Raw genomic sequence first — 21,810 nt, forward strand, 5'->3', positions numbered from 1 at the left:
TTCAAACTCACATTTATTATCCCCTTAAATTCTGTTGTCACTATGCCAAGTGATCAATCATCTTTTGATTTTGTGGCATTAAACCCATCCTATGAGACCAAGGGGCAGATAGTTAGGTCAGGAGCAAGTCGAAGCGGCCGATCCGCCGAGCTGAATCAGGCTCATGGTTTTGGGAAATATTTCAGATGATCTTCCTTCTATGATTACACTTACACTTTTTAATACATGTAATATTTTGTTGTTGTTGTTCAAACTGTCAATATTCTTTTCCTTTTCGGGCACTAAAATGTGAATAGTATCGGTAAATATCAGTCTCGTATCGGATCGTTTTGTAAAAGTGGTATCGCACTTCCCTTGGGTTGTGTTTTGTCAGTTTTGTCAATTGTTTTTGACCGTGACCAATCAACGCCGAGAATTCCATGGCGTGACCGGGGAAGGTTCAACTTGTCGTTACGCGATACGTGAATGTGAATCAAGGCAGCGTTCAAAATGGCTGAAGCACATTACAAACCTCCAGGGCTAGAAGCATGGGATATCGTCATTGTCGTCCTGTATTTTATTGTTGTTCTAGGGGTTGGACTTTACGTGAGTATTTACAGCAAATTATTGTAGCGTTAGAATGGAATTTTGAAGCTCGTGCAGCCTAGCTGGGATTGCAGCAACTGCATGTACTATTTCAGTGACTATCTCAGTTTGTGTCAGCTACTGCACGTAGTCTTAGTTTTAGCTTACAACTATAAGTAACAGTTAACTGTTCTTGTTTTTTTTAGCTATTGATATGAATTCTTGTGCAATTACACCCCTCATAATTTGTCTGCATTATCGCTTTTCTGTAGCTGATCTGACGTGACATTAACTGCTGAGCTCCATTTCATGCAGGTTTAGATTACTCATCGGCATAACATTTGGCGTGACGAAAAATTAAGCTTACCTAGGGTTTTGAAAACTTCCACCGTTCAAACGAACTGTTTTTGTTCGAAAATATTCAGCGTTTCTCTCCCAGGAATTAAAGTCTTGGTGCTTCGGCGAGAGCTTAGCCCGGAACTTCGAAACTCTCGGCGTAATCTCCGGCACATGGGACGGGATGGGCGTGATCTGGCCCCGATTGTTCAAAGAGCCGATAACTCTATCCAGCCAATGAAATGTATTAGTCGAAGTACATTTTATTCGGTGGGTAGCCATTTTATTTGTTCTTTGAACAACAGAGGTTTGATTTTCTGCACATTGTACTAACTTATCCGAGATCACGTAAATCATGAATATATTATACCGTCGGCCATGTTGGATTAGGGACAGGTCCTTTTTAAAGGTCACATTCCACAGGTCACAACTACAGGTCAATGTTATACTGGTTTATAACCACAAGTGTAAGCGTACCCTAGGCCTGAATTAACTTTCTAGTATGGGGTTAGGGCTAGGAGACCCTGTGTAGCTTGTTTTTGTATACAACTATCACTGACAGTGAGCTGTATGTGTGACCTGTGACCTGTGATCTGTAAAACAAACCTGCTTTTAGAGGGTTTTCCTAAAAGTGCAAAATGCTTCATGATTCACAAATAATATCTCAAGATTTTCTTTACATTGCAGCTGAAATATTAAACGAGCATGGTTAATTTACATGCAGTACTTTCTTGTCAGTTTTGCTGCATTTAAATCTGTTAAAAGCAACTATTTTTTAAGATCCAGTGTTGATCCAGACAATAATATACATATTTTATTGTGAGCTTAGGCTGCAGTTCATACGTTGCACTTATGCCATTTATAGAATTGAGTTGAATTGAGACACGGTTACCGTATCAGTTTGACATTTGAATCCCATGTTGGACTTTTACCGCAAGTTTGACCCTAGAGTCCTCAGGCTCTTTGGCCAGTGGTTGGTTGCCAGGAGAGACCCTGGAGAATTAAAAAAAAATAATTTTTTCATTGGCTGCCTTGTAACGGCTTGCATTGTTTTACTGCAGAAATACTGCGGTGATAAAATTCCAGTATCGCAGAGTCTCTTCTGGTGTCTAACCGCTGGCCAAATGCAAGTGGCTTGCTGATACTCAGTCCTCTGCAATTTTATAACATGGTAATGAGACCAGATGCTATCCTCTGTGGGACAAGGTTAAGTTTATTGACTGCGACTCACACTGTTACACCCGTATGGTTATTAAGAGGCTTTTAGTGCTATTCACATTAAACTTCACCCTAAAAACATTGACAGGGATTTTAATGGGATTGAAATTTCTGAAGCATGGATACTAAAGATCAAACAGCACAACAACTGATTGGTACTATAGCAGACTGCAACAGAAGGATCAAACTCTCCTTTATCACCAACACCCAAAACAAGGATGAAAATGCACCAATTACCACTAACCAGTCAGTATAATACATGGAATGCAGACTACGTATATGGACCACGGACAACAGACTGGGTATAAAAGACGGACTGAGTTATATAGTTATATAACACAGACTAGGTATAAAATAACGAGGACTGGGACTTAATAAACATAAAATCTTGTTTTACACTGTATGTCAGTAAAACACCTGGATATTTAATATTCAATAATTAATATTCATTAATATTCAATTGCAGGCCATGTACAAGTCAAATCGTGGTACAGTGAGTGGCTATTTTTTGGCCGGTAGATTTATGACATGGCTTCCAGTAAGTAGAGTTGTCTTGTAATTCCTGTGCTAATTATTATGTGGACCCTTACCTCTGGCTTTAGAAGTATGATGACAAAAAAGGCCGAGTTTTAGTAGCCCTCAGTTTTGCTGAGAAGCTGCAATGGAGACAAGACCTGAAGCGATTTACAAAAAATTGCTGACTTCTTATAATGGCGAGAGGTATTCAGATGTCCTTTGATCTTCTCACCTGCAACAGTTTAGCCTACAGTGCAGGTGTAGTTTGGAGGCGAGCAAACACTCAGTTTTTTCTTTGTGGAATTCCTTGCTGCCATCATTCTAGCTGTGTACAGAAATCCAAGATGGCGGCCCATTGATGCACCAACGACTGTCAATGGAGCACTTCCCCATGAAAAAATTCCTGCACTGCACACTAGCAACAGTTTTTTAACTTGTGAGTAAATTTAACCTTTAACATACAGTTGAGTATAGAAAAGCTTTAACTGATCAAGCTTACTTACTTTCTCTGTTTTTTATATATTACTAATAATTATTAGTGATGAAAAAATTGAATAACATAGCTGTGACTGGTGTTATTAATATCAAGTTACAACCCTCTTGAAGCCCTGGTCTGTGTGAAGATGTGAAAACTATCCTAAGCATACACTGTCACAGCATTATTTTAACACCTGTAGGCTTTGAATCACGAGGTTTTGAGGATGCAGCATGACCAAGTTGTACATAATTAGAGGGTCAGGCTTGTAATCTGGAAAACCCAGGTTCAAATCTTGATCGTTAACTACTGTTCTTCCTCTGTGACGCTGAGTTCAACTCCTCGGCCTCGCTTGTCAATATCCAGCTGGGATTCTTAAACAGGAAATTCTGGTACAAAAGGGACCTAGCATGGCCATTCTCACCTTTAGTCTGTTATCAATCAGCCATCAGAGCGTAAACAACTGAGAAACCACATGCGTCTTTTTCTAAGACCCTTACTGATTAAATTAGCTTAGTTTTTGGAATAAACCCTATAAACCAAATTAGAAACTGATGTCCTGTATTGCTGTGGTGATATCATGAGATTTTGAGTATTTCTCAAAGGACGCGTGAGTCACCAACATGCCATGACTGAACAACATCTAAATTTGCATTTCATGTCCACAGAGGTGTGAAAGGAAGGAAAGGCTTGTCATTTATAGAGGAACTTCTTGCTTAACAATGTTGTCTGCCATCTCAGTGAAATATTTGTTTCTGTCTGGTTTGTTTCATTATCCCTGAAAAGCTCCTCTCAAGGAGATGATAGCTCAATACAATCATTATTATTTTATTTAGTTGTTAACCTTTTTCTCTCCTTCATAGAATCCCAGGCCCTCCATTGTGTTTTCAATACCTCAACTGTATAATCTGTTGCCTCCACAGGTTGGTGCATCGCTGTTTGCTAGTAACATCGGCAGTGAACACTTTATTGGTTTGGCAGGATCTGGAGCAGCTGGTGGAATTGGTGTTGGAGCATTTGAATTCAATGTAATTATTATCGTTTACAGCTGATCGAAATTTTCATTAATTAGTTGAATATTTCTTGGTGTCAGTTTGAAAATACCTCTAAACTGGTAGTTCATGACAAATAATGATTATTAAAGAAATGAATTGGTTGACATCCCATTGACTTCTGGCTGTTATACAGAGTTGTGGTCTCATCCACTCAGAAGCCTTTTGGAGATTCATGGCAAGCTGACCACATACTGGCACCAAGGATTAGTCACAGCCAGGGTTTGCTACATCCTCAGCGGTTCTTTACCATCCCCAAATTGGAGACAGAACTGCCATTTCTGAGCCATGTGGAGGTCTAGCCATTTGTACATTCCTATGAAGCAAAGGGTGCCCTTTCTCCTCAGTTTTTTTAAGACTCTGAGTGTTGGTCCAGCCATGGTTCAAACCAGTGACCTCCACTCAGCAGTCTGTCTCTCTACCAACTGAGCTACCCAGGGGGGCAGTTAAATACATTGTGGGACATGGGCAGATTCCTTCCAAGATTGGCACTGAAGGTTACATGTAAACCCAAAAAGTACTAGATTCAAACAACTGGACGGTATACTAGAAAATACTGTGAAACAGGTCCAAACGTTTCCATAAGTCATAGCAAACGTCTCTTCAAGGGTGTTGAATCTTCAATATTTTTATATTTTAGGCGATTATTCTGCTGCAGTTGCTTGGATGGGTGTTCTTGCCTGTCTATATCGCTGGAGGGGTGAGTGGCAGGTTTAATAAAAAAAAAAAAACACTTGTAGAATAATAAATTACTATAAAATCAACTATGTCGTTAAATTTCCTACTCATAGAAAACAAATTTGGTCTGATTGTTTGTAGTTCTTTAGATGAAAAAGTTTTGGCAGAAAATATGTAAACAAAACTCACTAGATCTATATATAATTAAATTGTATATGTTGAAGTTATTGTATGACTTGTGTAGTTAAAAAGTGAAAATCAATGCAATAAATTAATATTTTAATTATTATTTGTCCATCATCCCCCTACTTTAATCAATAATATTTATTAGATACTAAATCGATTCGTGGATTGTCAGAAGAACAGTGAAAATGAATAAATGAACTGTCAATAAATAAACTTGCCATTTTCATTGGTTAATATTAATAATTATAATAATTATTGCCATTGCATAATATGTGGACAACGTCAAATTGAACTCCAGTCCATTAATTCAAGTAGCCTCAGATTCCATTTACTGATTATAATTTACAAGAGGTTTATTTATTGAGAATGATGCATTATTCAAAGTGACAGAGTGGGGCCAATGTGCGAGCCAGCGAACCAAACATGCAAGCCATGCGAGCCAAACGTGCGAGCCATGCGAGCCAAACATGCGAGGCTTGCGAGGCACGAACAACCCCCAACATAAATGCTAACCATTAAGCTAACCGAGGAGCTACTTAAGCTAACCTGAGTGCTATTTAGGCTAATTGGAGTGCTTTTTAGGCTAACCTGAGTGCTTTGCACGTCTGCCTCGCATGGCTCTCTGGCTCGCTGGCTCGCAGATTGTCAAGACTCAAAGTGACACTGCATACTCGGAAAAAGGAAATCCGAGTGCTCTTATCAGGATGTTGAACCTAAGACCTTCTAATTACTAGTTCGGATGAGCTACAGGAAACTCATGGGAGCTAAGGCCTTAAGCCTGGTGAATGAATGAGAAAGATGTATTATTCAAAGTGACATAGGAAGGAGATCTGAGTGCTTTATTATTATGATTATTATTATTATTATTATTGTGTTTTAGTTTTATTTATTGCTCTTTTCATCTCTTTCTCATCTTTCAAGTTGTAGCTTTAATTAATTGATAATAAAGGAATTATTTGATGTGTAGTTGTTTATTTTGTGTTGAACAGATTTGTACTTTACCAGAGTATATTTCCCGTCGTTATGGTGGCAAAAGGCTCAGAATGTGGCTCTCAGTTGTCTCTCTTCTGCTGTATATTTTCACCAAGATATCTGTAAGTTTGCATTTTACATTTTTAAGTCAAAATAATGGTTAAAAAAAGTAATGGCTTAAAAAAAATAATGGTTTAAAAAAAAATAATGGTTAAAAAAAGTAATGGTTTACCCCAAGCCTTAGAAGTAACTTCATACAGTACAAGAAAAGGTCTTGTAAATTTGTCACATATGCTGATATCAGTTGTTACTGTTTTGTTGAGCTGCCATGAAAATGGTAATTGGCTTATAAATATTTATGTAATATGGATGTGTACGTGTTTACCATCAGATGGGGTACAAAGTTATTGCCTTTTAAGTAAAATTTCAAGGAGCCCATAAGGCCAAAAGCCGAGACGTTAGGAGCTCGACATGTGAAGTGTTAGGTCTGCTGCAAAAACTTTAGGCACCCAGAGCATTTTCTTGGGCGCCCCAGGCTACCGGGCTTCTGTTCCATGTAGGCAGCAGCCTTGGGGTAGATTGCTTAAAAATTTAGGAAATCAAGGAATTTAGCATTAATTTAAATTTTTGAACTTTGTTTCGAAAGTGTTTACTGAAACAAGGTGAGAGAGAATCCAGGAATTTTAAGATGTTTACTGTACCTTGGTGTGATGTTTCTTTCTCTTACTGTATATATCTTTCATTTGTAGTTCTTTGGTTTGTGTTTTATTCTCAAAATAAATCATCTCCGAAAATGGGCTATTGCAATTTCATGATTTCAAAGCAAATTGGCAAACAGACATTATTTTGATTTAAATAAAATGAATCACTTAATCCTGCCAAGTATACACTTGCATATCTTGAACCTATGGTGGCTTTGTTCTCTAATGTATTTCAGGTAAATCTGTTTTCTGGAGCTTTGTTTATTCGCTTAGCTCTTGGATGGAACTTGTATTTAGCCATTTTATTGATGCTTGGAATGACCTGCCTTTGTACAATAACTGGTAAGTTTAACAGTCATTCTCAAACTCATTAATAATTCAAAAGCCAATAAAAGGAAGGAAATCATGGACCGTGACGTGTTTGGAAATCTGGTAAAAGACTCCTCGTTTGTTTGAGAAGTTATATCAAACACTCGTCACAGTGTTTCATGTTATTGTAATATATCAAACACGAGACACAGTGTTTCATCACATATCAAACACCGATATGAGAGTTGAAAATACGATGCGTAGCAGAGTATTTTTGATGAACTGCGAGGTTTTTGATTTTGTGATGAAACACTGTGACGAGTGTTTGATATAACTTCTCAAACAAACTGATTTTGAAGGAGAAATTAAGGATGCAAAAACGAGGAGTTTTTCATCAGATTTCCAAACACGTCACGGTGCATGATTTCCTTTGTCTTTGGCTTTTGAATTATTAATGAGTTTGAGAACACAATATCAAACACCTCGAAGTTCATCAAAAATACTCCGCTACGCGTCATATTTTCAACTCTCTTCTCAGTGTTTGTGGATATGTGATGAAAGACTGTGCCTCGTGTTTGATAGTGAGTGAGAGTGAGTAGGAAGTTATAATTATTATTACTTCCTACTCACTCTCACTCATTCCCTTTTTGCCGAGTAGCACATAAAGGCTCTACTAGGTTTCTTCAGCTCCAGCTAAATCTATATATCGTGGGTTTTCTTGACCATTATAATTTCAGTGATGCCAACCCTCCCGCTTTTGGTGGGAGACACGCTTTTTTGCCTCATCTCCTGCTCTCCTGCTTTGGTACATAAATCTCCAGCTTTTTACATGCACTATAAATATGGAATACTTAGTGAAAGATTGAACGCTGATAATTTTTTTTGTGTTTTCGTTGAACCATGAAGGCCTAAATATAGGCGTAATTCCACAGCCCTCAGAGGCTCTTCGCTGTTGCTGACACGGTTCTGCTGGCTGCCCCTGAAGATTTCTGGACGTCTCCCCATTTTTGAACTCCGTGGGTTGGCACATGATTATTACTTCCATCCACCCTATTAAACAGTCGACATTGAGACACTTTGTTTCTTTGTTTTAGTGTGTCACACTTCATAAATCCCTTGCCATCAGTAACTGCACATGGAGAGCAATCCACTGCTAAGCAGAAGTTCTCAGGTTCATATCCCAGTCAGACCACCAACCAGGGTCTTAAAAAAACTGGTTACATCATGCTGGCTGTGATTAATACCTTGTCTCAGTTCAGATGATTCTGTCAATTGACAGTCGATGTTATAAGCCATTAGCGTTGTTTCCTTCGTCCTTACATTAAATTTGGGAGTGGATGTAAAAGAACCTGTGGCACTATTCAAAAAGACTAGGTAGTTCCTGTCGTTGTGGTGTATCTGACTTGTGCTGTCCCTAGTCTGGGTGAGTGGGTGGGATGTGATGATACGTGGACTGAGGCGGCAACCAGTAGTGACTTTAGTTTCTATATGCTGATATCCAACCTCACCTCTGGTTCCTTCACAATTCGGTTATATTTAGCTGCAAGTGAGAAAAAGAGGCACCAGATATCACATGACTTTAATTACTTAAGGTGCTAATCTCAAGTCACCTTGTTTGTTTTACTGTTAATATCAACAGGTGGCCTGACAGCAGTGATTTACACCGATACCTTGTGCACTTTTCTGATGGTTGTAGGATCTCTTACAGTCATGGGAATTGGTAAATAAATGTTTCTCTATTACACTTGTGAAAAAGGAAAACCATGTGATAGGATCACAAGGCAGAATAAACTGTCAGCTTCACGGGTTTTTTTTTCTTCTGGTAATCCTTGGCTTTTTGGTCATGTGCTTCTTGCTGATTGTTGTTATCAGGTTAATGGTCCTTGACATTTTTATCCTCATAAACTATATAGTGTACTGTTATTGAGAATGGTGAACTGATTATTCTGTGATTGACACAGGCATACCCGGAAAGAAAATGATTATCATAGTTTTTTGGCCTTAGCTCCTATGAGTCTCCTGTAGCTCAGTGGTAGAGCATCCAAACTAGTAATTGGAAGACCTGTCAGGTAGGTTTGACTCCTGATAGGAGTACTTGGATTTTCTTTTTCTGAGTATGTCTGTGTCACCCCCTGAATACATTGTAGTCAGTACATCATTCTCATTTATTTACCAGGCTTAAAATGTACCATCACATCTACACTATATTATTGCTGGCGAGCGTTAGCGAGACAGCACACTATTCTTGTCAATAGGGGAAAAAATCCAAAATTTTGTCGGATGTAAGACTCGAAGCTTGGGCAGTAGAACATTATCCGGGATGCATGGTTGAAACGACAACTTAACCATGCACAAATCACATGGCTGACATATAATCCGGGATCCACACCGCACTTTGCACTTGAGAATCGCTCGCTGTCGATGTCGATGTCAGACGCTTTCGGTTACGAGGTGAAGTTGACGTTGCCATAAAATAAGTAGGTATGTTTTCAATTTGCTATGTCTTTATTTGCTTTTGTAATCATTCATCAAGGTCACGAACGGAAAGAGCTCACTTTCCACGGGTTTCATCATTAATCCGTTTTTGACCTTGGTGAATATTTTCACAAGCAAATGAAGACGTCTAGCCAATAAAAATATTTAGAAATCAGTACTTACCTACTTGTTTTATGGCAAAGTCAACTGCGCCTCGAAACTGTCTGTTCGTAAGATCGTGGTAAAATTCTCCCCTGGAAAAGTGATCTCAATTCTCAAGCGGTGGATCTATAAAAGCAGCCAAACACAAATTGATCTCTTTCCGTTCGTGACCTTGATGAATGATTACGAAAGCAAATAAAGACAGCAAATAGAAAACATACCGTGGAGGCTAATAATGGTCAATAATTCCAAATCTGCACTCAACTGTGAAATCCCACGAAAAAGAAGCGTTTTCAACATTTCTTCCCCAATGTGGGTTATACAAATCACTAAACCTGCCATGACCCATTTTCAAAACCAATGCTTGCTGTAGTCATTTTTACAACTCATCCAACCAAAATCTACTCTCCCTACCCTCAAAGTCGACGCCCTTTTCCAAACCCATTCACTGTTTAATTAAATCGCCACAACTTTATCCCCCTACGCCAGCACTCACTTTCATATTGAAATTACTAGTATTTAATTTCTTGCAGGATTTTCAGAGGTTGGTGGTTATGGTGAGCTGAAGGAGAAGTACATGATGGCCGTGTCAAATGACACATTGTTCTCAAACAGTAGCTGTGGTCGGCCCAGAGAAGACTCATTTGTTATGCTGCGTGATCCAATAAACTCCGATATGCCTTGGGCAGGGTTCATTTTTGGGCAAACTATCGCTTCAATTTGGTACTGGTGTGCTGACCAGGTAACCTGTCTGACCAGTTGAACTTAGTAGTCGAAATTATTTAACAGGGTTCGTACAGGTCGTGGAAAACCTGGGAAATCATGGATTGTAATATTATTGTGGATCATGGAAAGTTACTGAAAATTATATTAATAGGGAAAAATCACAAGAAATGCATATTCTTCTAGAGACTGAGACTGTGAAATGTGAACACTGTCGTGAAATCATGAAATACTTGAAAACGTCATGGATTTTTAAAACCCCAAAAGGGAACGAACCCTCACTGGTTATTACAGTCATGTTACAGTATTAGGAAAGCTGCTGTTATGGTGTCACTTGCTTGTTTGTTTTTCCCTGATACTTTTTCTTCTTTACCTTTGGTTCCATCTCTTTAATGTCTGTACAAAAGTAAGTTCAGGACCTGCATCATTCAAGTCAGGCAGGTGCTAATCTCTGTTTCTATTCATGGTGTACAGTGGCAGATCAGAGTTGTTAAATGGTCATCATTTAGGCTTGATACCCAATACTATCAAATCTGACTGTGTAGTGAAAATGAAATAAATGAATTTAAATAATCAAATAAATAAATCTTAGGGGAGATTGTTTTGAAAAATTCCAACCAAAGTTAGTACACAAAAATCTTGACTGGTTGTACTGTGTACTTGGTATGGTCAGATAGGTATTCCTTTCAACAAGAAACTCTTATTGAAATTCAAATGTTTTAAAGTTCAATATTCTGAGATGAACCCAAGGTTCATAGATGCATCATTTTTCACCCACCACTCCACACTCAGCATAAAGAAACTTAGCAGCTGTTCATATCAAGATGAGCCATTCACCAGCTCCAAACTTATTTCTATTCTAATTGAAAGGATGATAATAACTTTTGGTAACTGATTCACTTTTGTTCACTAAAGGTCATTGTTCAAAGAGCTCTAGCTGCCAAAAGCTTGTCACATGCACAGGGAGCCTGTCTGCTGGCTGGCTACATTAAAATTCTGCCGCTCTTCACCCTAGTGATGCCTGGGATGATCAGCAGAGTGTTGTCACCAGGTAAGAGAAGGGGAAGGGAGGGACAGGAGAAAAATGCTGCACTGAGCTACAGTCGAACCTGTATATAATAGAGCACCCGGGACTTGAGTAACTGGCCGCTTAATACAGGTGGCCGCTTAATACAGGATCACTAAAAACATTCACTGGGCGTATTCTAATGTCAATTTTAATGGCGTATCATACAAAAACACTTCATGCAAGGAAACCAAGGACAATCAACACTCTTTCAAGTGATCAATACTTTAAACAAAGTTCAGTGCCAACTTGTGACTTAACGGTATATAATATACGTAACATTGTGTAAAAGTACTATACAATAAATTGTCCTCTACTCTCCTACCGTATACATTGCTCTATTTCTGTGACTTACAGTTCACAACAAAATATCTCATTCCGTCATTTCATAGTTGTTACGCTCAATGTTCAATGTCACATGGCTAAAGAGCAAGTTAATTAAAGAGGAATTTCTTGCTAAAGAGTGAAGCATATTCAAAACAAACTTTTTTTTAGCGTTCGTGATATGGTACTGTACTTCAGCACATTGCGGACATATGAAAAGCGATAACTATATTAAACGGCCGAGTATCAGCTTGCAGTAGCTTTGTACATGTTATTTCTTTATAGTGATGCTAGATCGCATTTTAAACACAATAAAATACCGCATAAAATAACATATGGCTTAGTTTCCAATCAAGGATGGCCGCTTAATACAGGTAAAAATAACAAAGAAAGACAAACATAGGACTGCTACAGGGTGGCCGCGGCCGCTTAATGGAGGTGGCCGCCGAATACAGGTAACAAATACAGCGTTTGTATGAGCGAAAAAAAAAGGGACTTTGAAAACTGGCCGCTTAATAGAGGGTGGCCGCTTAATACAGGGCCGTTATATACAGGTTCGACTGTACATTCTTTTGCCAGGTAAAATTTTGTTTAGGTACAGTGCCTCCTAATACAGAGATATTTTTGCGCTATTTATGACCATTTGGAAACGCAGACCTTAGTATGGGCTATTGAAATCCAATTGGGGGTAACCACGTATTTTTTTTTAGAGATGATTAAGGAACAATAGTGGGGGTAACCACGTATTATTTTTAGAGATGGTTAAGGAACAATAAAAAACAGTAAAATTCAATGCAATGTATGGCGTTTTTTTTTCCGAATTGAAGCTTCATTATCTCTGAAAAATGCATAGTTACCCCAAATTTTCTTTTTGGATACCAAGAGCACTTGCTTAGTTCTGCTTTCTCTGCATAGTTTTAAAAGTGTGCAAAAATATCCTTGTATTGGTAGGCATCACCCATAGCAAACCCGAGTATCTCTAGATGCGCAGAACGTACGTGTATGCGCAGTACCAAAGTATGAAGTTCTGTCCTTAATAAAGTCTTTTTACTACTGTTACTTGTGAGCTACCCATCTCGTCTGTGCTTACAGGTGTATTCTATTTCTGTGCTACAAAGTAACTCTTGGCCTTTTGAACGTTAAAGATTTCTTTGCTCAAAATGTGGGAATCCACTCAAATTCCCATCACAATTATAGCGTATTGACAGGTGTTTAAACTCTTAAAACTCTTGTTTGGCAAAACTGTTATGCGATCAGTCTTCATGTGTGTGAGAATGATTGGTTGGTTGGTTGGCATGTGATGTGCTCTGAAAAGCCATAAGGCTTCGCTAAACTGTGTAATGATTATATTATAGAAACATTGCTATCTGTATTCAAATGTCCCTAGTTTAGCTGTGCTAGATACATAGGCTGGAGAAGCAAACTTTGTGTATTGGTCACCAGAAAATGTTTTAACTGAAGTCCGTGGACACAAGTTTTCTGAAACATGTTTTCAAGTTTAGCTGCATTAGAGGAAACAGTGTTCCTCGGGAACAATATTTGCCTGGCTTAGCCAAGTCTTAATAGCCTTTCTTGATTGTTAGACCGAGTTGCCTGCAGTGTTCCAGAGAAGTGCATGGAGATCTGTGGCAGTGAAGTCGGCTGCACCAACATTGCTTATCCAGAGCTTGTCCTGAAACTACTGCCTACAGGTTAGGTGTGCTATTATCATAATGACCAGTGTCATGGCTTTCTGTCTGCAGAGTGTGTACATTACCAGAGTATACATGTTTCTGGGGGATTGCTTGATAAGGATAACTCCAAGATCATTTTATAGAGCGTTTTCATGCACGTGATTACCGGCCATATTGGTTTACTGAAACAAAAGAAAGTATTTGCATAAAAATAGAGTTAAATTCCCAGAGGTTTAGTTTGGGACACCAACATGGCCGCCATTTCTTTGTTTTGGGACACCAACATGCATATGGTCGCCGTGATGTCATGTGAAAACACTCTATAGAGTGCATTCTCTGTTACTGTGGCTCTATTGTAAGCACTAAAATAAAGGAAATTATAATTGTATTAAATTTATTCAACAATGAAATTGTGAATTTTTCAGGGACAAAAATAACCTCTACCTAGCTGGTGGACTGGTGTTAGCCTTTTACATGTATTATGTTCCAGTCCAAAAGAGACACCATTTTCAACAAGGCTATCGAGTGGGCAAACTCGTTTCAGTTGTTAGTGTTACATTTGCTGTTATTGCTCATTAAATTCCTGTCTCGCACTCCGATGTTTATGCTGAAAAAGAAATAAGTCAATTGTTTGTACAGTGTAATAAACACCTCTTTCCACCGAAAGTAATTCATGTAGAACCCTGGGTCCAGTTGTTCAAAATCCGATAAATGCTAATCCCCAAAGAAGAAGTTACCGAGGTTTTCTTCTCGCTTAATCAAAAATGCTTTTAAAAGTTAGTGGTAAAAGAAAAGTCAAAGTAAAAACTGAGGAGCAAAAATGTTTTTGAAGAGTTTTCATTGATTTGTAATTAAACTCGAATGAAAGTTCAAGTGACTCACGTTAACCCAGGATTAGCGTAATTGGGCTTTGAACAAATGGACCCTGTGAAACAATTTACAAATCTATTTTATCAACAGTGTAATAAAATTCTTCTTTGAATAAAGTCGTGATGAGCTACATTATCTACTCCAGTATTAAATATTAATGTTCAACTTATATTCACAATTACAGCAATCAAAGTTCAATAATGTTAGTATACTGGCCAGTTGTTCGACAGCCGATTAACGCTAATCCCCGATTAAAAATTAACAAAGGGTTTCATCTCTCTCATTAAAAATGTTTTTAAAAGCTAATTTTAAGCTAATTCAAGTCAAAACTGAGGAACAAAAATCTTTTTGAAGAGTCGTCATTGATTAGTAATTATTCACATTAACCCAGGATTAGCTTAATCGGGCTTTGAACAACACAGGTCAGTTTTAAATTGACCCTGGTAGCTTATAGAGACTGCCAATTTTATAAGCCTTGTTTTTTACTGTTTTTGTTTTTGTTTTTGTTTTTTTCACAGGTATGAGGGGATTAATGATGGCAGTAATGATGGCTGCACTGATGAGCGACTTGACATCAATCTTCAACAGCGCCAGCACTTTGTTTACTATTGATGTTTATGGTAGATTCCGCCCAAAGGCTTCAGTCAGAGAACTCATGATTGTGGGACGGTAAGTAAGAAAGCTTATGTCTCAAAGATGTTTTTACTGATTGCAAAACAAAAAGCATTTAAAGTGGAATTCATGTTGCTGTAACAGGTTCTCCTGACTTGAGCAATTTTAACAGTGGCCATTTAGTTAAATTGAAATTTCCGGCCTTATAATGCATTTTGAACCGCTGTGCACGGCAATAAATAGACCCTTCTCCAAAATGGCGGCAAAGGATTTCAATGAGTATTGAACTGAATGAAAAACTGATGCCAGCACTGGAAAGAGCACCTTTACTTTAGTAACCTTGCAAGGTTTCAGCCTGTTATCAGCTTAGGAAATGTAAGATGAAATTTAATAAATTTACAGACGTTTGTATGACTGGTACCCCCAGTGATACAAACGTCTGTAAATTTTTCATTTTTCAACTTACACTTTCTCAGCTGATATTACACCTGATATGCTGAAACTTTGCAGGGTTACTAAAGAAAAAGTGCTTTCACCAGTGCTGGTATACATTTTCAATTTTAACTTATTTGAATTTTCGGCCACCATTTTGGAGAAGGGTCTATTGGAACTTTTAATTGGGCAAGGTGTCTATATAAGGTTCATGATGTTTAAACACAGATCAGTTTTTTGAATCGGGAAGGCTGGAAGGATGCTTTTCATGTTGAGCAAGAAGAAGCGAAGGGTATGAAACTGAACCAACGCAAGCGGAGTATTTGTGGTCCAAATAATGAAATCAGTCAAGCATTGGTGCCTGTTTTGCTTAGGTAACTTGCGTCGGTTTGCCTTAAAACCCTTCAATTACTTTTTCAAGTTAAAGCGAACAATGTATCATTCAAGTTAGAGCAGTTTCCAGTTGTGTATCGTAAAACCAAAACCAAAGTTAAATACTCTGGCCAATCGCAAGAGATGTAAACAACACAACGAGCCAATCAGAATTCGAAGCAAAGACATGTAACTGGCGTCAAGCGCGGGAAAACGCATGCGGCCAAAATACGATTGGTTTTGGTTTGGATTCTTATTGGTTGAGAAAGTGGCGCGAGTTGTGTTAACCAATCACAGAGCGTAGTAATGCAAAACCAAAGCAAACGCGAAATTACTTTCGACACTCATTACACAATTGAAAACTGCTCTATAGCGAACAATGTATCATTGAAAAATAACCTAAATTTACGCCCAGGAAGTGATCAACACAAATTAAATTCAAAACAGTAACTGCGTGGAAATCAATCCAAAACTTACCTTGGGTTTTTTCTATGCATCCTTTCAGCTATCGCCAATGACAAGTTAGGAATGACTGGTGCAGTAGCTCTCTAATGACTGTTTTTATTTATTTTATGTTATATTTTTTTGACGAGAATATATAAATAGGATACATAAGAAGCTTTCATGTAGAGTGTTAATACTCAGAAGGTTTGTTCTGTTTAGAAGCTCATGTGGTTTGTGTCTTGGCGTGGTCTTTGTAGGATCATGGTTGCCATTATGACTGGCATAGGTATCCTGTGGATTCCAGTGGTACAGAATGTACAGGGCGGCCAGCTTTTTATCTACATTCAAGCCGTCAGTGCGTACTTTTCTCCACCAATCGCAGCTCTTTATCTGATTTCCATCCTTTGGACCAAGGCGACTGAAAAGGTTTGTAGCACTGCATTTCTGTTGAGCTCAAAATGAACAGTGATCTCAAAGAGCTCAGACTGTATAATGTTTGTGCCGCGTACAAAAATTATGCGCTTACTTCCGCAATCAATTCTTTTGGTTTCCTTTGCTATTGGACTTTTGTTGGATAGCAATCGTTTACTGAAATTCTGGTGAATAGATTTTTTTTTTCAGTCAAATACACAGGCATACTAAGAAAAAGAAAATCCTTTTACTGTACAGGGTTCGTAGGCCTGGAAAGGCATGGAATTTAATTGTGGATCATGTAAAGTCATGGAAAATGATGTTTATAGAAAAAAATAACTGAGAAAGCATTCTTTTAGGGAATAAAAAAGGAAGAGAATGAGCAATTTGGAAAAACGAAAAGAAACCAAGAAACAGATTTTCACTCAGTAGAAATAAACACTGCACATTTTGAGACTGCAAAATGTGAACACTCTGTCGTTGAAACCTTGGAAAAGGTTACGGTAAAAGTCATGGAAAGTCATGGAATTTTAAAATCCCAAATGAGTACGAACCCTGCTGTACTTCATAGCAACAACAACAACAACAACTTTCATTTAAAACACGGTGGGTTTTAAAGCTAATATTACGGGCTAGCTTATGGGGCCGTGTAATAATTAATTGAAAAAATATTAAAATTGAGTGTGGTCAGTAAAAGGTGAAATATGTACAATAAAAGAAATAAACCAAATTAATTAATAATTAATAAAAAACGAAATCGCTGTCAATTCGGGGACAACCCGTTTGTGGTGACTCTTCATTAAAGTTCAGGTTTCTGAGGGCGTGAGACTTTTTTGCCCTTTTTTGCAACTAAAACTGGTGATAATGACTACCACTTCAGACATTGTTTTGTTATTTTTCATAGTTTTTATCTGCATTTTGTTCTTGTGTCTGTTGTATAGTGAAGTTTTTGTCTGCATATTTCAGGGTGCCTTCTGGGGTATGGTGGTGGGCTTTATTGTGGGTGCAATACGCATGATCCTTGACTTTACCCATCTGGAGCCTCGGTGTGGTGAGGAGGACACCCGGCCGTCAATCATTGCCAAGGTTCATTACATGTACTTTGCTCTGATTCTGTTCTGGCTCACTGTTATCACTATCGTCGTCATCAGCCTGTTTACGGAGCCAATGAAGGAAGGAAATGTGAGTAGATAAAGGTAGAAGATTTAAAGGGGCATTGTCATGGAAACTTACGAATGTTCTTAAATCATTAATTTGTAACCATTGAAGATGCACTGTCTGGAGTTGTCAAGACGAGTGGAAGAAGACAATCCTTCCACTGATTGAAAAGACCTATGAGGGACAGCAAGGGGCAGCATTACAACTCCTTCTCCAATCGTTTGACTTCACCTGCAACAAGTGTGGCAGAGACTGCTGCATCAGTCGGACGTCCGAGCCAGTCCAGATGTAGTTTCCAGAAAGTTTTGGATGCTCCTGTTTCCTCAAAGAGGAGAGAACGTCAGAGCGAATGGCTATTCGCTCTGACGAAGGGCTAACGCTCAAAACGTCAGCACTCGAATGTCTTTACAGTGGCCAATTTACCTTTAGTTATCAACTCTGTTGGTAAACCAAACAGTCGTTTCTATTCCCCGCCGACGCAGTACCGCAGTTTCTTTGGAAACTAACGCCCTTATCTGATTTAAATCTGGCGGTTTTTTGTTTAAAGCATATTGTGGTTTTCAAATGAGTGTAATTAAACCAAACCAAATAAATTACTCTGGCCAATCACAACACTGTCAGATACAAACATCACAATGAACCAATCAGAACTCGAAGCAAATACAAGTAACCGGCGCCAAGCGCGGGAAAATATGTGCGAGCAAGTCGCGAATGGTTTTGATTTTAATTCTTATTTGTTGAAATTTTGTGAAAGTGGCGCAAGTTTTGTCAACCAAACACAGAGCGTAATAAAGGAAAACCAAAGCAAACGCGCAATTACTTTCGACATGCAATTGAAAACCGTTCTCTATACAGTGGTTTTCCATTGAGTGTCCTAAAACCAAAGCCAAAGTAAATACACTGGCCCTAATCACAAGAGTTGTAAACAGCGCAAACAAAACACATGTAACAGATGCCAAGCGCGGGAAACCGTGTTGGAGCAAGTTGTGATTAATCTTAGCTTACTGCTCATTAGTTGAGAAAGTGGTGCGAGTTTTGCTGGCCAATCACACAGCGAAATAAAGCAAACGTAGATCATTTTCGGCTATCAATTAAAAAACCGCTCGATGCTGTGCACGTTACATTCCGAGTCCCAACAAACCTGTGTAAATTCTTTAACAGGTGGCTCGTTTGACATGGTGGACTCGTCACGATAAACCGTCAGAGACTGATATAATGGAAGAGGCTAGGGATGAGGAGATTGAGATGCAAGAAATTTCAAAAGAAGAAGAAGAAGAGGAAGAAGAAGCTGAAGAAAAAGGCGAGAAGGCTACAACGGAAGAGACTCCAGCTGTAGCTACAAAACCCCACAGTAAGTGAACATCAATGCGGCTAGTCAGTTCGCTAGGAATTTGTATCCAACTTGAAATCACTGGACTTTAAAGATCTTGAAAGTCCTTAAAAATACATTTGGTTTTCAAAGTCCTGGAAATTTGTTTTTGTTGTTGTTGTTGTTGTTGTTTGCTTCTCGTGTTCAAAGAAGTGATTTTTGGTGCAAAAGATCTTGACTAAAGTTTCTCTGAAAGAGGTGAGGAATATGTGTTCGAGTGTGGCGAGAAAGCACATTGTGCTTTGTAAGTTAAATAAGAGAACGACTTAGTTTTGTTAGTAAAAGAATTACTGATAAACTTGGCCTCACCCCAGTTGCTTCAAAACATTTAAATCTAATAAATGAAGCTTATATAAGAATACTTGAAAATCCATGAAATGACCTTGAACGTTTGGTGTTAAAAAAGGGAACGTACCGTGAAACAAACTCAGCCAGAGATGGGTTTGCTTTGTGGGATGCCTGTGGCCAGTGCCAGCAGTGTGGGCTGCCTGTGGCCCAATGCCAGCAGTGTGGGCTGCCAGGCTGCCTTTAGTAATCACTATGGCAACGCGAACGAAAACGTCATTTATGTGACTTGAACTGCTTTGCCGAGATTGTTCCAACTCGCCCAACGGAACCTTTGCAGTATAACCACTGAGTTGGTATAAAGGAAAAATGATGTGAAATTCACCGTTTTTTGCTCACGCTGTCAATAAAACTTAGCTGATCATCTCGTGTTGTTATTGGTTTTCAGATAACGCCAAAGAAATGTATCAAACTTTCTTCGTCTTTGTTGTTGTTGTTGTTGTTGTTTATTTTGAAAGCGTTTTGTTTTGTGAGGTTCTCAGTCCTAACCGTTGCCATAGTGGCTGCTTAAGGTTCCGTAAATCTCAGTTTTACGTTACAGTCCTTTGTTTTCCGCGTTAGCCGAGTGCGATCGTTGATTCCATCGAGCTACTCGAGACTCCATCTTTTAACACGGATACTGAACTCTTCAGAAATTTCTTTTTACCCTCCAGGACTTCGCTGATCATTGCGTTCGAAGACCGCAATCCTAATCTCGTGTTAATTGTCCTCTGTCTTGCATGCAGAAAAAAATTGAAAATTTTTGTTGTCGGAACTCCGTATAGCCGCCCCTATTGCTTTCTTCAGGGGCTCATTTCCGCCGGAAATTCAAGGGGCATGTTTCTGCCGGAAACTGTTACGTATTTGAGGCCTCGTTTTCGTGAAGAAAAAACCTTCGAACGCGTCTATATAATGTCCGATTACTGCTAGATTTATTAATAAGGATAGCACTGAGCCCAATGAAACCAGCTACCTTGTGTATGGAGTGTAATCTGAGCAGGTAAATCACGTGATGTGGTCACTGTCTTTCAGGACACAAGGCGGAATCAAAAATCAAGCGATTCTACTCTTGGTTCTGTGGCTATGAAGCGGGAACTGAAGAAGCAAAGAAAGCAGCACATGAACAACATGAGCGACTCGCCCAGCTTACTTCCTTGGAGCAGAATCCTGTTGCGAAAACCACCCTTAACATCAATGTCATCATCATTCTCGCCATTGGCCTGTACCTCTATCTTTACTTTTCCATATAGTTTCTTGGTGTAACAAGTTTTATTCGCTGTTTGTTAGTTAAACAGGTTTTGTAAATACTTAATGTAACAAGCTTCATTGGTTGTTTGGTTGTTTGTTTGTGTAAGTTTTATTCTTGCGTTGTAGCTTGTTTAACAGGTTTCAAACTCGTCAAATCCGAGCAGTGTCGGTACGCACAGCTGCTCGTCTCCACTGCCCCACTACCTGAACTTTTTATTTTTCAACTGAAGTTCTTAGAAAAACTGGTTTAACTGGTTTCATTGTTACTAGGTTACCCAGTTTGCGCCCAACCCCCAAACCTTTCTAGTAGTTGTGTTCTCAGTCATGACGCTCGTCATGTCCTCTCTTATTTGCCTGGTTTGCATCAGTTTTTATTGTAACCTCAAATCTTAACAGAATGTGAATAGTTTTTAGATTGCCCTTCTGTTTGAATTGGTCAAATAGTAATAATAATAATAATAATAATAATAATAATAATAATAATAATAATAATAATAATAATAATAATAATAATAATAATAATATTACATGAATAGGTAACATTTAGATAGCGGCAATTCCTTATTGCCCATTAGCGCTTTACAACTTAATGCTAAAAGGAAGAGAAATTAACTACGTATTTACAGAATATTTGCAGTATAAACACTAACATTGAAATACTACTTACTTTACGTCGTAGCGTAGCGCGCAAATCTAGTGCAGAAAGGCTCAGATATTTGCTCTTTCCGTTTTCCTTTGTCACAGTGTGAAAGTAATCAAGGAGTTTACTGAACTCCCAATACTGTATTAGTTTTCGTTGATCCTACAAGCTAAGATGTATGGTGTGGTTCATGTAGAATATTAGTATCTTTCATACGTATAACCTTTTGGTTATTTTTGTTTGTTTGTTTGTTTTTTTCATTATATACGAATGACATGTTTACTTGTTGCTATATTTGGAGGACATTTTGGAGATAGCTAGGATAACGATTAACGCAAAACAACGAATCGGTTGATACAGTCCATATTTGCACCTTTTTTTTTTCAAATAATGTTAACATTAGCTGTTCCTTGAAAAAAGGGCAAAATATAATATAATGCTAATGTGATTAACATAATGTAGTACATAATAAAGTATGTTTTTTACCGTCTTGTGTGTCT

The 21,810-nt window shown here is 38.4% G+C and overlaps 1 protein-coding gene across 2 annotated transcripts; it reads left to right on the top strand.

The window, feature by feature from the left end:
* Positions 1-433: 433 nt before the first annotated feature.
* On the top strand, positions 434-21,800 carry LOC146457674 (sodium/glucose cotransporter 4-like). 2 transcript variants are annotated; one of them, XR_014858416.1, is made up of 16 exons: positions 434-585; positions 2,585-2,656; positions 4,033-4,137; positions 4,802-4,861; positions 6,015-6,119; positions 6,935-7,040; positions 8,647-8,727; positions 10,178-10,386; positions 11,283-11,418; positions 13,341-13,448; positions 14,819-14,969; positions 16,418-16,586; positions 17,538-17,753; positions 18,891-19,080; positions 20,455-20,762; positions 20,797-20,813. XR_014858416.1 is itself a non-coding variant. In XM_085091677.1 (16 exons), exons 1-15 carry the CDS (start codon positions 490-492, stop codon positions 20,670-20,672), a joined length of 2,022 nt encoding a protein of 673 aa, XP_084947803.1. In that variant the 5' UTR covers positions 434-489; the 3' UTR covers positions 20,673-20,708; positions 20,797-21,800. The 2 variants fall into 2 exon arrangements, 1 of the variants encoding a protein (XP_084947803.1); XM_085091677.1 differs by having other exon boundaries at positions 20,455-20,708; positions 20,797-21,800.
* Positions 21,801-21,810: the final 10 nt, after the last annotated feature.

Source organism: Pavona decussata, unplaced genomic scaffold (genome assembly GCF_977016875.1).
Source record: "Pavona decussata unplaced genomic scaffold, jaPavDecu1.1 SCAFFOLD_238, whole genome shotgun sequence".
In the NCBI taxonomy this organism is placed as follows: Eukaryota; Metazoa; Cnidaria; class Anthozoa; order Scleractinia; family Agariciidae; genus Pavona; species Pavona decussata.

Bases quoted from the DNA above. Each gene is read 5' to 3' on its own strand.
- LOC146457674 (XM_085091677.1), top strand. From the start codon at position 490: ATGGCTGAAGCACATTACAAACCTCCAGGGCTAGAAGCATGGGATATC. The intron at 8,728-10,177 runs GTAAATAAATGT...AATTTCTTGCAG, and splicing joins TCTTACAGTCATGGGAATTG to GATTTTCAGAGGTTGGTGGT. The intron at 11,419-13,340 runs GTAAGAGAAGGG...CTTGATTGTTAG, and splicing joins CAGCAGAGTGTTGTCACCAG to ACCGAGTTGCCTGCAGTGTT.